This window comes from Rhinatrema bivittatum, chromosome 6 (assembly GCF_901001135.1).
Source record: "Rhinatrema bivittatum chromosome 6, aRhiBiv1.1, whole genome shotgun sequence".
Taxonomy (NCBI): Eukaryota; Metazoa; Chordata; class Amphibia; order Gymnophiona; family Rhinatrematidae; genus Rhinatrema; species Rhinatrema bivittatum.
The window spans coordinates 205,327,488-205,344,706 of record NC_042620.1 but is presented as its reverse complement, the minus strand read 5'-3'; the positions used below and the strand labels follow the sequence as shown (position 1 = coordinate 205,344,706).

At 44.9% G+C, this 17,219-nt stretch overlaps 1 protein-coding gene across 4 annotated transcripts in view; it reads right to left on the bottom strand.

The window, feature by feature from the left end:
• The window catches only part of PFKL (phosphofructokinase, liver type), a 236,743-nt gene that overhangs the window by 185,917 nt on the left and 33,607 nt on the right, over nt 1-17,219 (bottom strand). For all 4 annotated transcript variants that reach the window (XM_029606470.1, XM_029606472.1, XM_029606471.1 and 1 more), the window contains one exon: nt 12,701-12,778. In XM_029606470.1, coding sequence (XP_029462330.1) covers nt 12,701-12,778 — 78 coding nt within the window. Of the gene's footprint in view, nt 1-12,700; nt 12,779-17,219 lie in introns of those variants that run through there.

Genomic DNA, 17,219 nt, shown 5'->3' with positions numbered 1-17,219 from the left:
GTAGCTTGTTTAGGCCTTCTTGTCTGGACCTGTCTTGTCCCTTTTCACTTGTTTGTTTTCCTGTTCCCATGGGTCTCCCAGTGACCCTACTATTCTCTGTATCTCCAAATGGCCCTCCCTGTGAGTCTCCCAGTAGCCCTTCTTGTGTGAGTGTACCATGCCTTGTTCCTTCCTGTCTGGACCTCCCAGTGATCCTCCTTGTCTGTTGCCTGTCTTGTCTAGGACTTCCAGAGGCCTATCTAGTCTTGTCTGCTCCCTCCTTTGCCTTTCCCCTGTTTAGGCCTCCCGGTGGCCTATCCTGTTGGTGTGTATCCTGCTTTGTACCCATTCCAATTTTTCCCTTGTTTACCTGATTCTTGCCAGTGTGTTCCAAGCCGTGCCCTTACTGCTCCTGATTGCCTTGCTTCCTCTACCTTTGGTTTGACTTCTGGTACTTCACCTGGTCTGATCTTCAACATTGCCTGTACTCTGCCAGCCCTGACCAATGCCTGTGTTTATCTCCTCAAACTCTACCAACCCTGACCAAAGCCTGTTTCATCTTCTGCCTGAACCCCTGCTCCAGGTACTCTGCTAGCTAAGTCTTACCAGTCACCAAAACCTGTGGGCTTAATTCATGGGGGAGGTGGCCAGTCAGGCAGAAGACCCTGCCCTGCTGTGGAGCCCCTGAGCTGCCCCTGCTGGGGAAATAACTTTACCTGGCCTGCCCAGCTATGCCAGATTCCTCATGGAGAACATAAGAACATAAGAAAATGCCATACTGGGTCAGACCAAGGGTCCATCAAGCCCAGCATCCTGTTTCCAACAGTGGCCAATCCAGGCCATAAGAACCTGGCAAGTACCCAAAAACTAGTCTATTCCATGTTACCATTGCTAATGGCAGTGGCTATTCTCTAAGTGAACTTAATAGCAGGTAATGGACTTCTCCTCCAAGAACTTATCCAATCCTTTTTTAAACACTGCTGTACTAACTGCACTAACCACATGCTCTGGCAACAAATTCCAGAGTTTAATTGTACGTTGAGTAAAAAAGAACTTTCTCCAATTAGTTTAAATTTGCCCCATGCTAACCTCATGGAGTGCCCCCTAGTCTTTCTATTATCCGAAAGAGTAAATAACCGATTCACATCTACCCGTTCTAGACCTCTCATAATTTTAAACATCTCTATCATGTCCCCCATCAGCTGTCTCTTCTCCAAGCTGAAAAGTTCTAACCTCTTTAGTCTTTCCTCATAGGGGAGCTGTTCCATTCCCCTTATCATTTTGGTAGCCCTTCTCTGTACCTTCTCCATCGCAATTATATCTTTTTTGAGATGCGGCGACCAGAATTGTACACGGTATTCAAGGTGCGGTCTCGCCATGGAGCGATACAGAGGCATTAGGACATTTTCTGTTTTATTCACCATTCCCTTTCTAATAATTCCCAACATTCTGTTTGCTTTTTTGACTGCCGCAGCACACTGAACCGACGATTTCAATGTATTATCCACTATGATGCCTAGATCTCTTTCTTGGGTTGTAGCACCTAATATGGAACCCAACATTGTGTAATTATAGCATGGGTTATTTTTCCCTATATGCATCACCTTGCACTTATCCACATTAAATTTCATCTGCCATTTGGATGCCCAATTTTCCAGTCTCACAAGGTCTTCCTGCAATTTATCACAATCTGCTTGTGATTTAACTACTCTGAACAATTTTGTGTCAACTGCAAATTTGATTATCTCACTCGTCGTATTTCTTTCCAGATCATTTATAAATATATTGAAAAGTAAGGGTCCCAATACAGATCCCTGAGGCACTCCACTGTCCACTCCCTTCCACTGAGAAAATTGTCCATTTAATCCTACTCTCTGTTTCCTGTCTTTTAGCCAGTTTGCAATCAACGAAAGGACATCGCCACCTATCCCATGACTTTTTACTTTTCCTAGAAGCCTCTCATGAGGAACTTTGTCAAACGCCTTCTGAAAATCCAAGTATATTACATCTACCAGTTCACCTTTATCCACGTGTTTATTAACTCCTTCAAAAAAGTGAAGCAGATTTGTGAGGCAAGACTTGCCCTGGGTAAAGCCATGCTGACTTTGTTCCATTAAACCATGTCTTTCTATATGTTCTGTAATTTTGATGTTTAGAACACTTTCCACTATTTTTCCTGGCACTGAAGTCAGGCTAGTTTCCCGGATCGCCCCTGGAGCCCTTTTTAAATATTGGGGTTACATTTGCTATCCTCCAGTCTTCAGGTACAATGGATGATTTTAATGATAGGTTACAAATTTTTACTAATAGGTCTGAAATTTCATTTTTTAGTTCCTTCAGAATTCTGGGGTGTATACCATCCGGTCCAGGTGATTTACTACTCTTCAGTTTGTCAATCAGGCCTACCACATCTTCTAGACTCACCGTGATTTGATTCAGTCCATCTGAATCATTACCCATGAAAACCTTCTCCATTATGGGTACCTCCCCAACATCCTCTTCAGTAAACACCGAAGCAAAGAAATCATTTAATCTTTCCGCGATGGCCTTAACTTCTCTAAGTGCCCCTTTAAGTGCCTCTTTCTGGAAGCCAGAATATAATACACATCCTTAGAAAGCTTCAGGGGTTGTAGAGATACCCTCTCAACATCCAGATTGTGAGGGCCAGGGACAAGATGTTGGGATGAAGCAACAGCCCTAGATCTTGAGTGATGAGATTTGGGGAATTCCCCAGCCTGATAGGATCCCTGATGGACATCTCCCACAGGAGTAGGTACTATGAATTTATTTTAAGTATTTATTAGTCACATGATGCCAGGCTCTAGGTGACTTAGAATAAGTTTACATTCAAAATATGAAATCATGACAATAAAATAAAACAGAAAAAATAAACCAATGATCAGAATGTCATCACTACACTCAAAAGGTCTGCTGAAAGAAATATGTCTTCAGCAGGGATTTAAATGTTTTAGTGCATGATATGAGATTAAGATTCTCGGGAAAAGTATTCCAGACAACTGATGCAGCCTGTTCACGAGTTTCACCCAAGTATACAACACGGACTAAGGGCACATCTAAAGACCTCTCTGAAAGGACCACAGAAAAGGTGGGGGGTTGTAAGTCCATAACATGGCGTTTGCCCAAGATAGCGTCTAGGCCCAGAAGCTTGGGTACTAATAAGGCCGTTTTGTATTTGACCAACCAGTTAACTAGAAATCAGTGTAAATCTGCAAGAACCTGAGAGATGTGTTCCTGGAAAGAATGGCCGAATATCAAATGGGCCATAGCATTCTGTGGTACTTGCAATGTTTATAAAGCATACTGTGGCAGGCCGATATACACAGAGTTACAGTAAATGAGCAGCGGCAAAATGCATGCCTATACGACAGATTGGAATTCAGGTTCACCTAACAATGATTTAAGACCACACAACATGCGTACATTAAAGAATCCGGAATTAATCACAGATTTCATGTAAAGAACAAATTAGCATCCACGATTACTCCTAACTAAATCTGTCTCAGCCAAAACGGTGCTGTAACAATCATAGTTTCCCAGTATCTTTTGAGTTTCAACAAGGTGAAAAGGAGAATAAAACAGCAGTCGGGATGTATTACCGTCCACTTGGCCAGAATGAACAGACAGACAATGAAAAGAAATCAGGGAAGCTAACAAAATCAGCAGCACAGTAATAATGTGTGATTTCAATTACCTCACTACTGACTAGGTGAATGTCACATCGGGACAAGCTAGAGAGATAAAGTTCCTTGATGAAATAAATGAATGCTTCATGGAACAGTTGGTAAAAGAACCAACAAGAATGGAAACTATTTTAGACCTAGTCCTTAGTGGATCACAGGATTTGGTAAGAGAGGTAACAGTGTTGGAGCCACTTGGCATTAGTGATCACAACATGATCACATTTGACTTAATAACTGAAGGGAGGACACTAAAGAAATCTACTGCAACAGCATTTAACTTTCAAAAAGGTAACTATGATAAAATGAGGAAAATGGTTAGAAAAAAACTGAAAAGAGCAGCAGCAAAGGTTAAGAGTTTACATCAGGCATGGGTGATGTTTAAAAATACCATCTTGAAAGCCCAGACCAGATGTATTCCTTATATTAGAAAAGGTGAAAGGAAGGCTAAACAACTAACAACATGGTTAAAAGTTGAGATGAGAGAGACTATAATAACTAAAGGAACATCTTTTAGGAAATGGAAAAGGGATCTGAAAAAGAAAACAGGAAACAGCATAATTACTGGCAAGTTAGATACAGAACACTGATAAGGAAGGCAAAGAGAGAATTTAAAAAGAAGCTTGCCGTGGTAACAAAAACTCATAATAAAAACTTTTTTAGGTACATTTGAAGTAAAGATCCTGCAAGGGAGTCAACTGGACCATTAGATAATTAAGAATTAAAAAGGCATATAGGGATGGCAAAGCCATAGCAGAGAGACTAAATTAATTCTTTACTTCAGTCTTCATTGAGGAACTTATAGGAGAGATACCCATAACAGAAATGATATTCAAAGGTGATGATTCAGCAGAACTGAAACAAATCTCAGTGAACCTGGAAGATAAACTAGAGCAAACTGACAAACTAAAGAGTTGCAAATCACCTGGACCAGATGGTATACATCCCAGAGTATCAAAGAACTGAAAAATGAAATTGCGTATCTATTAGTAATTTGTAAACTATCATGAAAATAGTCTAAGGTACCTGAAGAATGGACGACTGCAATGTAATGCCAATTTTTAAAAAGAGATCAAGGGGTGATCCCGGAAACTACGGACCAGCGAGTCTGTTGTCTGTATCAAGCAAAATGGTAAAAACTATCATAAAGAACAAAATTATTGAACATATAGATAGGCATATTTTAATAGGACAAAACCACCATATTTATTTATTTAGATTTATATTCCACTTTTTTTTGGCACTTCAAAGCATATTACATTCATGTACTTTAGGTATTTCCCTATCCTCACCAATCTTCTACATTTTTTTGAGAGTGTAACAAACATGTGCATAAAGGTGAGTCAGTTGATATAGTGTATCAGGATTTCCAGAAAGCATTTGACAAAATCCCTCATGACTTTTTAGGAAATTCAAAAGTCATGGCTAGGGGGCAGTGTTCTATTATAGATTGCCAACTGGTTAAAAGATAGAAAACAGAGGAGTAGGACTAAATGGTAAATTTTCCCAATGGAAAAAAGTGAATAGTAGAGTGTCCCAGGAATATTTTCTGGGACCATTTTTTTTTTATATATATTTTAGACGACCTGGAAATGAGAACAATTAGTGAGGAGATCAAATTTGCCAACATTTGACACAAAATTATTCAAAGTTGTTAAATCACAAGAAGATTTTGAGAAGCTGCAAGAGGACTTTGCAAAACTGGGAGCAGGTCAAAAGTTATCCAGCCTTGTGTGGCCAGATAACTTTACACTTAACCAGTTATATTTAAAAGAATATAGCCGGATTAGTAGGAGTTCAGTAGAAAAAAAAAATAAAACAAATCGTGGGTATGCAGGCCCAAACCTTTACCTGCCTCTCTCCCACCCGAACTCCAAAAGCCCTGTGGGGACAAACTTGCCGCCCTCTCATCAAACCATTCCATTTTCAGGATATAAAAAAATATTGCGGTTGTGAGTCCTTGCAATTTACTGCCCCCTCCCCCTGCTCCCACTTCCCATTTTTTAAATGCTAGCATCTGGTATCCAAGCCTCCTTCCCTCCCCCCTTCACCCCAGACATCCCAACCCTTTCCTTCCTATCCCGCTCCCTCCCCAGTACCTTATATTTCTGTATTTCTTCTCCCGGATTGCGGTAGTGTCCTACCACGATCCGGACCTGGCGCATCTGCCATAGGCTTCCAGTGTAGTAGCCTAGCATTAGCAGACATGCTACTAAGTTGGAAGCGTACACTCTAGGAAGGAAAAGAGTTGGGTTATACACCTCAAAGAGATCCACAGGACAGACAGAGACAAAAACCCCAACATAGGCACCTAAGGCAGGAATGAACTCAGGGTGAGAAGTCTACTTTGCCACACAAAACGTAATACAGTCAGATTTCCCATACAGCTAACCCTGACAAGACCTAGGTCCTCCTGGGTACAGGAAAGGGCACAAACTTAATATTAATCTATAGTTCAAGCTTTCTTCGCTAAGCTTTGCATGCTATGCCACCTCCGCCCATTCCTTGACCCTAAGAATTTCCGAATCGTCATTCAATCAATAATTTTTTCCAGTTTAGATTATTGTAATTCCCTGTACACTGGATTCCTGGTTTATGTTTTAAGATCCTTACAAATCATCCAGAACGCCGCTGCACATGTCCCCATAGATACCAAGTTACATAATCACATTACCCCTGTTCGGTTCTCTCTCAACTGGCTGCCAATACCCTGGCAAGTACAATATAAAATAGCAACTACAATCCATAATCTGTTAAACAACATTAAATCACTATGGATCTCATCTACATTAAAAAATCACACTCTGACCCATACTCTTCAGTTCACCAGTCAAAACCTTCTTAATGTTCCCTCTCCTAAACTTACCCAACTCACTAAAATGTGCATTTGTGCTTTTTCTACAGCTGGCCTCCTCCTTTGGAACTCCTTGCCTGTTTCATTACGTGGAATTTCAGACCCCAATATGCTCAAGAGAGCCCTAAAAACCTTCTTCTTCAAGCAGGCATTTGAGACTCCTGATTAAACACCTTCACCTATGGATACTTGCCATCATCAAGGTTAAATTCCTGCAGCGCAGTTTTATTTGTGCCTCACTGCTGTTGTCCTATGATCAACCTGTTCTGTTTCAATTTTGTTGTTGTAATTTTATTATATTTGTAAAGATGTACCCCAGCTTGAATTGCTTGGAGGGTGCGGGCTATAAATACTTCTACATAAATAAATAAATTTCCAACCAAGAGAAATAGCTCTTGGACTAAGACTGCACAGGTTTTCTTGTCACAAGACAACCTAAAGACAATCTGGGGCTAGAAAGTCTTGCAAAACGAAGGCTGCTGTTCACTACCATCTGAAGAGGAACAAGATACTGTATTTGCATAGTTACACCTGATGTTTGGCTGCTAGGAACAACAGGCATAGAACCCAAGCAATTATTTAGAAGAAGTGGCAAAGGAATCAGGGTCTATGAAAGAGCCCACCTGCCGAATGATTACAAGAAAAGATCTGACATCCCAGGTCAGATGGGGTGGATACAAGAGAGCCAAGGCATGAAAAGGCCACCCCTTCAATGGAAGCACCATGCCAAGGCCCTGAGCATGAATGGGGAGCTGCGACTGAAGCTTGTCCAGTCTCGGCACTTCCATGACAGGCATATACTTCCACCCAGCAGGATAAATCCAGGCAAAAAAGAGAAACACCTTGGCTAAGCAAACCCAAAAACCAATGACAGGGAATGGATGGTGTATCTTTCCTTGAAGTTATATCGTAAGATACTTCAATATACACCTTTTCTTTTCCCTTGACATTTCGACTAAAACTCAGAAGAAGCAAAGAATATAAGGAGGCAGACCCCAGGGCAGCAGGATAAAGAAATAGCCTCCAGGCTGCAGAAAACAAAGGTGGGCAACATGCCAACTATACTAACCCCTGCTTATCCCACAGATGCTGATTCAGTCCATAGGGCCTATCTCCTCTTAGTAGACAGAAGCAACGTATTCTAAGGGAAGGGTAAGAACATCCCGAGGAAGAAATCTCTGGAAACTTCTCTGCTGAAAGACGAAAACAGGAATATGTGGGAAGAGTCAGCCCCTGTAGAAACAGGACTGTTTCACCAATCTGTGAACCCCAAGAGTACCAGATCGGGTTCAGTCTGATTAGCAGAACAAACTGCTCACTAACTAGAATAAGTATCAAAATCCTATTACCCAAGATAACGCATTCTTCCATCTAATAACCTCATTGCACATGAAATGAAAACAACATTTGCAGGGACAAGGAATGCCTTGTCAGCCTACGAACACTCCCACAGACAGGGTGAAAGAGGAAATGACAACCCTGAGGTGAATGCAACAAGGGTATGAGGCCTCTATCCCCTGATACATGCAGCCATGTATATGGTGAGTTATCCGAAGGTACACATGCCATTCAGGTTGCAGAGTGGATGGAAGCTTCCTCTCAGAGGAAGAATACCACCCAAATGTGACACTGATTAGGAAAGCAGTCACAAAGTGAAACATACATGTTGTGCCCAGCAGGTATCAGAAGAGGTACTTCCCCCATGCAAGAGAAATCCTTATCTATTGTTGGGAAGCTGATTCCCAAGAGAGGGAATCCCTTACACTGAGTAGGACCTAAGTCCAGCATAGCTTTTGCCAGTCACAATGCATCTCCACTGCACATTAGTGCAGTGGAGATGAGTGGAGTGAGTGATCCTGCCCAATGGGCTCTCGGATCCAGCAAGGAACAGAGTGGCTGCCACTCAGAGAATGCGGAGTGAAAACAACCCTTTCCCAGAGCAGAAAATCAAGGCAGCAAGAGAAAAACTACTAAGATTACTTCTCAAAAAACAATAGACAAATCTCTCATCCCCAAGGGAGAGGGAGAGCACAACAATAACAAGATTGGTCCTGATCCCAGAAACCCCCACTCTGCATACAAAAGTGGAGCACAATTGCTGACCTATGAGATTCCATTGGCAACATAACCAGTCGCTGGTGGCAACCTATTTGGATACTAAGGTCACCATAGCAATCAGACATTCGGACACCAGTGAAAGCAATCCAGTCAACCCCTGCTGCTCCCCCCCCCCCCCCGCCCCCTCAGCTTCCTCTAGGGTACATGCAAGGAGTTATACTGTTTCATGCACAACGAGACCCCAGCCAGAGCAATAAACCTGCAATGGAATGCACCCTGGAAGCTTCTCCATGAAGGGGATCCAGAGTATAAACCAATATAGGAGGAAACCCTTAAAGGCCTTTACCTTCCACATGGGGGAGAAGTATCCAAACATTACCACCCCAGTATCCACCCCAAACGTGTGGTGAATAGGATCACATTCTTGACAACTACATCCCAACACACCGGCAATTGCGATGAGCAAACCTATGATAAGTTCCAAGAATAAACACACATTAGAGGGCACAGAGAAACAGTTGCGCCTCTGCACCTAATTTCCACCCTGCAACTGCAGTGCCTTGCACCCTTGTAATGGTGCTCCATTGGGCCAACGGTGGTGCATATGCACTCGATATTGCAGTGCCCGGGGGCATAGCTCTATGCCACAGCCTGAACCAGCCGCAAAGTTGCCGGTACTGGCAGCAGTGCACTGCACAAAAGCTAACCATTGAGAAGTGTCCGGTGGCACCATTCCCAACTGTGCTACATTTCACCCTATGGTGCCAGACACGAGACCATTAGATGGAGCCCATGGTGCCATTTGTCGATGGCCCATGACAGCACTGGTGGTAAAAGTACCCAGGGCATCTACAGCATTCCAGGCATCCACCACAACATGAATGGCATAGATGTAGACAACACTGTCCATGGCTTCCAGGCACTCATGGTGCCAACAGTGTTGGTGGTGTCTAGACAACTCCCGCTGGTGACAATTGCGCTTGCAGTGCTCCACTCTCTCGATGACATCTCATGGAGTCAGCAGCATTCAAGGTGCTCAACGATGTCAATGGCACTCTCATCGCCCCAAAAGCTCACGGTGCCTGATGGTACCCATGGCCCCTGATGGAGGCCAAGGTGCTCGATGGCATCCATGGCACTCAACAGTACATATGGTGCCCATAGCATTTAATGGTATCAACACCACCCGCTTCACTCAACAGCATACATGGTGCTCTACAGCGACCATAGTGCTCATGACACTTGATGGTGCTCATGGAGCTTAACGGCATTGAGGGCTTCTGCGGTGCTTGATGGTGCTCCACAATGTCGAGGGCATCCACAGTCCCCCAGTGCTGGATGGCGCTCGATGGCTTCGACAGCACTCTAATGCGTCCATGGTGCACTATTGCATCCATGGTGCTTGATGGCATCTAGGGTATCCACGGTGCTCGACGGCACCCAAGGTGCTTGATGGCATCCATGGTGCTCCATGTCAAGCGCATCCATGGTACTTATGCCACTCAACATTGCTCATGGTGCCCGATGGCCTCTACGGTGCTCGATAGCATCCATAATGGTCTACAATATCCATAGTGCTTGATGGCTCAAGGGCGTCCATGGCCCTTGACAGCATCGAGGGCTTCTGCGGTGCTTCATGGCATCTATGGCACTCAATGGCATCCATGGCGCTCAATGGCATCCATGGCATACATGGTGTTCAAAGGCATTAGACAGCATCCACAACACTCAATAGGTTCCATAGTGCTTCACTGTATCTAGCTTCTGACCTTTGGTGCTCTGATACAGAGTGCACGGGCCACCAATTAGACGCATGGCACCAAAGGTGCAGCAACAAAGCTGAATACCCAGGCTCATGCTCACCCTCTCTCCCAAGGAGACTGCACTGCTAGAGCAAGCTGACAAGCAGAAGGGCACGCTATGTCATCCTAGGTAATAGAGGTGAATATTAACTTGGCCCATGAAGACTAGTTTCCAAGAGTTTGAGAAGGGTGAGCTCTCTTCCTCATGGCAACTCTCCGATCCTGGACTCCTTCACTGTCCGAGCCTCTGTCGATGCCCAGTGGTCAGACGAAACTTCCTGGAAATCTTGCGTGGATGAGAACTCAGACAAGTACCCAGGCCAGACACCTATTCAGACCTCACGGTTTGCATACTGCTAGTCCCATAAGACACCTGACAAAGGTATAAAACAGACAAATTAAAGGAAAGGACAACACAAATAAGTTGCAGATGCAAGATTATTTATTAAGGAGAAAAGAACAATCTCTGCCAGGCTGCATAGTTCACTAGGCCCAACATGGGGCTGGCTTGAAAAGGGAGAAAACCAAAATAAATACTGTAAGGTATAAAAGAAAACATAAAGGCTTTCTTAGAAAAAACAGCTGCTGCAGCTCTAGACTTGCCACAGCAGTAGCTATGAGGGATAAAGCAAAGCTGATACCAAGGCTGTCACAGTTAGCAGCTCATGAGATAGCCCTGCAAGCCACCTCACTCACCCCCCGATGCAGCACCAGCTCCTCCATGGCCAGGACACTGCCTCCTGTGACCAGGGCCACTTTGTGTGGCTTGCATATTGACACTGTGGCTGGACCCTGCCATCTCCCAACTCCTCTGGGCCTTTCCATTAGGCATGTGCGCGCAGTACTCACCTATGTTTAAAGGGCCTTTGGGAGGAAAGGCACTGCAGCGCCCGGTGATGCTGTCAACATGCTTCTTGTCATTGCCTCAGCAATAGATCTCCTGTCTAGTAGCAGTGTACATTGCCACAGTGTTCCTGATTCATTGTCTCTCCAGCCTTGCCTCATCCAACCTTGCCTCTCCAGCTTCGCCCTCTCTAGCCTTTCGTTGTCTAGCCTTGTCCTGTCCATCTTGTCCAGTGTCTTCTGTATGTCTTCATCAACCCTTGATCTGACTCTCCAGATCTCAACTTCTTCCCTGGACCTGACCACAATTGCCTGCCACCTGAATCTGACCTCTTGTCTGGATTGACCATCCATGTTAGCCGCCTGCCCCAATCTTGGTTTGTCTCCAGCTTCATTAGTCTGCTGCCTGCCATGACTCTAGTGTGCCTTTGTATTCTGACGCTCTTCAACACCCTAGGGTCCCATCTAAGTCCTATCGGCCGCCAGAATCCAAGGACTCAAACTGCGAGGAAGGCAACTGGTATAGGTGAAGCTCCAGACTATCCCGCTACAGGCCACATTCGCCAGTTGCTGGTATAGGCCTCATAGGTTCGCCTATGAGGCTGTATCAACTATGCTACAGCACAAAGGACTCACACCCTCACTACCTATCACACTGACCACACAGCTCCATGGAAAAGAAAGACTGAGGGGCTCTGCTAGGGGACAGGGAGGTGACTATAGCTGCACTTGCTCAGTAAACCTTACTGAAAGCTCTAGAATATTTGATATCAAAGTTTCATGCCAGGCTCCATTAGATGATGGAGCCCCCATGTGTGAGGACTGCCATCCTGTTTGTCCTTGAGAAACCTAACGCCATCTCTAACCAGGAGTTAAGTTTCTAATGCTAAGAAAACCTGAATTAAGCCAAGCGCACCTCTCTGCATAGGTGAGTACTGCTTAATATCTTCATTTGCATGGGATGGCACTATATAGGACCTGCATTTTTGAACAAACATTTTGGGGGCATAAAACTACTTCCCTGCATTGGCAGTAAGGTATACGCCCATAAAATGTGTGAGTAAAACTGTGCATTCATCTGAACTCACCTTATTGCAATGGCCTGTCAGAGGGTATGTGCAGAGTAATTATACAGGTTGTTCCAGAATGCTCTCCACAATACCCAGATTTATGAAAATTTGGAGAAATTGCTAGCTTTTATAGAAGTTTTCACAGTCAAAGTCTATATTTACAAGTCACTTGTCAGAAAGTAGTTGGATGACCAATGAAATAAATGGACAAATAGTCCCATTCATGCTAATAGGAATGACTTACAAGGACAAAAACATTTATTTTAACAACTTACACTGCATATACTTCTGAGAGGACCCTGCAGTAATAAAATCCAGCAATTAAAATAAGACAAAAAAATGTTTCAGAACGAGAAGACATAACATGAAAAAGAAATGAAACATTCTTAACCTTACCAGTTGGATTATGTTGGACACACTGAGCCAGTTTGCCTGCTTAATGTTCTCTCCCCCTTCCACCAGTCCCTCGTAACCCTATAAAAAAAGCAGAAGACCAGGGAATGAGGGTTGATACATGTAAAGAGACTCTTAATGTCAATGGCTGAATTAGCCAACACTAACAGTTTCCTATTCTGCCAGTCAGAATTAACTGTTCTACTTTAGTTCTTTTTGGGGTTAATAGCAAAAAGATTTATGTGGTTAAAATCAGTTTTTTAACCATATACTGTACATCTAATGGGTAAAACTATCCCATCATCCGACCTCATCTCATCATCCTATCTAAAATCTATCCATACAAAATCACTATGCGCACAGATTTAGCCAGACAAAACAGGGTTTGGTATGGGAAGTGAACAGGGTAGTGTTTTTAAATTTTGTTGGTTAGTATTAAATTCAATGGTAAATAGCTAAACTTTGCCGTTTAAGTGCAACTGCACAAATGGCTACATTAAATGTTCCTGCACAAGTTTTGTATAATTAGATTTAACCAGATATTCAGCCACATCTTTAGCCAGTTAGCTGTGGCTGAATATCCAAAATTACAGGGTAAGAACATAAGAACATGCCATACTGGGTCAGACCAAGGGTCCATCAAGCCGAGCATCCTGTTTCCAACAGTGGCCAATCCAGGCCATAAGAACCTGGCAAGTTCCCAAAAACTAAGTCTATTCCATGTTACCGTTGCTAGTAATGGCAGCGGTTATTTTCTAAGTCAACTTAATTAATAGCAGGTAAGGGACTTCTCCTCCAAGAACGTATCCAATCCTTTTTTAAACACAGCTATACTAACTGCAGTAACCACATCCTCTGGCAACAAATTCCAGAGTTTAATTGTGTGTTGAGTAAAAAAGAACTTTCTCTGATTAGTTTTAAATGTGCCCCATGCTAACTTCATGGAGTGCCCCCTAGTCTTTCTATTATCCGAAAGAGTAAATAACCGATTCACATCTACCCATTCTAGACCTCTCATGTTTTTAAACACTTCTATCATATCCCCCCTCAGCCGTCTCTTCTCCAAGCTGAAAAGTCCTAACCTCTTTAGTCTTTCCTCATAGGGGAGCTGTTCCATTCCCCTTATCATTTTGGTCGCCCCTTCTCTGTACCTTCTCCATCGTAATTATATCTTTTTTGAGATGCGGAGACCAGAATTGTACACAGTATTCAAGGTGCGGTCTCACCATGGAGCGCTACAGAGGCATTATGACATTTTCCGTTTTATTCACCATTCCCTTTCTAATAATTTATCAAAACGTGATGGGCCGTTATCACATCGCAATGATAACATTTAAATGAGGGCAGGGCTTAAAATATTTTGGTTCCAGTTGCACTGCGGGCATTATCGCCGGCAGTAGCACTGGAAACTACACCTTTTGCAGGGGCGCTATGGGGGCAATAGTGTGCAGCATGGCCACAACCGCAGCAGGCGAAAATGCACTGCCACGATGCAGTCAACTGCACACTATCGCCCCCCACCCCTTTTTTTTCATGAATGATGAATCCTGGGGTTAGTTAGTTAAAATGAATAAGTGAACTTAAGCACTCAGTGGCTCTTTGAATACCTATCCATCTATAGTGCATTTTCCCACAGATAAGCAGGCTGAATTAGCCATGCTGTCTGGGACATCTTCCTGGACGGCTGACAGAGCTTTGCTCTGTGTGAGGCTGTGCGTCCTTTCCCACTCGGCGCCATCTTCTCCTCAGTCATATTCTTCCGCGCTGCAGTCTGTACGCGGAGCTCACTCTCTCCTCAGAGATTGTGGGAGGTTTTTCCCCGAGAAGTTGACCCTTTCACTTCCGATTATGCCTCCGTGGCCATGGGATTCAAGTTTTGCCAGTGTTGCAAAATAATGTCGGCAATGGAAGGGCACAATTACTGCTATCTGAGCCTCGGCCCGGACCACGACCAGTCCAAGTGTCAGGACTACGGCCACATGTCTCCCCGGGTTCTGCGGCAATGTGCTGCCAAGATTGGCAGGCTCAAAAAGGGAACATCGGGGTCCTATGCCCCCAGCTCCAAATGCCTGTCGGCCCACTCCTCCCCAGGGACCCGGCTGGACCGCCCCAAGAAATTGAAAAGAGCCTCCTCCGTGGGACACCTGGAACAGCGGCAAGGCCCAAGGAGTAAAAAACCTGCCTCACAGTGCTCTCAATCAACACAGAAAGCATTGGGATTCACAACAACGCATCTGCCATCGTGCCTGGTGTCATCCGGTGTAGAACCATCAACACACTTGTCTGATGCATCGCGCTACCCTGATACGTCGCCTGGCACCAAAAACCATGCGCATAAAGGATATGCCACTCATGCTTTGAAACCGAAGCACAAAGACGAGTCGGTGCAAATGCTTCGGCGCATCGGTGCAGTAAGCTGACGAACTTGACGCGACATGACGCATCAGCTAGAACATCAATCAGGCACGACAGAGCTCGATGCAAGATACGCCAACGCAGCACTGAGATACATCTTCCAAGTATTCAGCTCCATCAGCAGAGCCACAAGGAGCCATCCTCTCTGACTTGAATTTTGTGTTCTCCAATGAGGAGCAGTTGTCAGTTTTACGGTCTATGAGCTCCTCTCACTCATCAGACCAAGTTTACTCGGACCTGTCAGTCTCCAGGCACAAAAAATTGGCACTGCACCTGCAACAGCCTCTCCGAAAACATACAAGCCATCTGCTTCAACAGACCATGTGCAGGTCTGGCCCCGGGGCCCTGATTCAGACATCCTTCTGGTGGCAGTGCCCCCTAGGATGCCACTGGGAGAGGGGCATGGGACATTAGCCTCCCAAGCGATGTCCCAAATCTCGAAGATCCTGTCCCAGTTCCTCTCCTCAGTGGAGGACCAAGGCAGTGCCATGTCTCACCTTCTTCCAAGGGAGAACTCCCTGCAATGTGGTCTGCCTTTGCCTCCGCAGGAGGACGTCAGCCCGGACCATCGATCCAGCGGTCCAGCTCCAAGGCATTTTCCCTCTCCACCCACTTCCCCGGGTTCTTCGATGGGGTACCCATTGGACCCTCCAGAAGGGCAGCCGGAGCCGGCCTCCCCTTCAGAAGATCTGTCATATTCCAAGTTTGTGGAGAAGGTCAGCGCCATATTGAACATCGAGACATGGAAGGTACCAGACCCCCATGCAGAAGTCTTAGGAAGCCTAAAGATATTTGAAACACCAGCCGAACCAACAGCCTTGATCTCACTTGCTTTTCTGGATGTAGTCATGACAAAGGCAAGGGAGTTTTCGTTCTCGGGGTTGGCGACCTCTCGGAAGACAGACCTCAAGATCTGGATGAGGCAATCTCCTTTCTACAGCACAGTACAGAGTAGACTATGAAGAGGGCCAAAAAAATCACGCCTCCATTTCAATACCCCTCCAGGGCATGACTCAAAATACTTGGATGACTTTGGAAGATGTGCATTCCAGGCAGGGATGCTAAATGCTAAGATCCAACAGCATCAATTTTATATTACCCAATAATTCTTGAGTGCCTGCAGTCCCTCAAGACCTTCGTTGCCAGCACTCTGCAACAAGAGGCCCTGCCACAACAGTTCCATGATATGGAGGAAGGTCTGATTCATACATTACGTACAATCTACGAGGCCTTCAAGGCATCGGCTTGTACCACGACAGGAGGCATCGCCACCCACAAGATGCCATGGCTCAGGGCTAGCACCATTGTGAAGATGTTCATGAAAAGTTGGCAGACCTCCCTTGCTCCTGGACAACCTATTTGGGGATAAGCTCCATGACAGCTTATCCCCAAATAGGCGTAGTTGAAGGAGCAGAACATTGCAGTTCTGTCCCTAGCATCCCCAGCAGAACAATCAGCATCGAAGAAATACTTTCCAGCTTACAGGAAAGCCTACTTCCAGAGGTGTCCTTATCGACCATATTCGGTGTACTGCCCTGGCGAGACCTCAGCTGCCCCAGCAACAGCAGGCCCAAAGTCAACAAAGGAGCCAAAGACAACACCACCTGCCGCTGACTAACAACAACACAAAGCCCCAGCAGGATTTTTAGAGAAACCAGGGCCACTTTTGCTGCAACAAATAGGGGGGAGAATCTCCCATTTCTACAACTCTTGGAAAGCTATCACCTCCGACCATTGGGTCCTCTCCATTGTCAAGGAGGGCTATTCCCTACATTTAAAGAGCACACCCACTCTTCCCCACCAAGTGTCCACCTTGGGGAACCTCCGCTGTTTACAAGAGGAGGTCTCTACGCTGCTGGAACAGCGTTCAATCTGATGGATTCCCAAGTCGCAGCTGGATCAGGGATTCTACTCCCAATACTTCCTCATTCCCAAAAACTTGGGAGGGCTGTGCTCCATCTTGGACCTCAAAGCCCTCATCAAGTTTCTCGAGAAAGAGAAATTCAAGATGATGTATCTCAAGTCCATCCTTCCCTTCAACCCAACAATTGGATGTGCTTGCTGGACCTCAAGAATGCTTACTCACATATCCCTAAGAACCATTCTT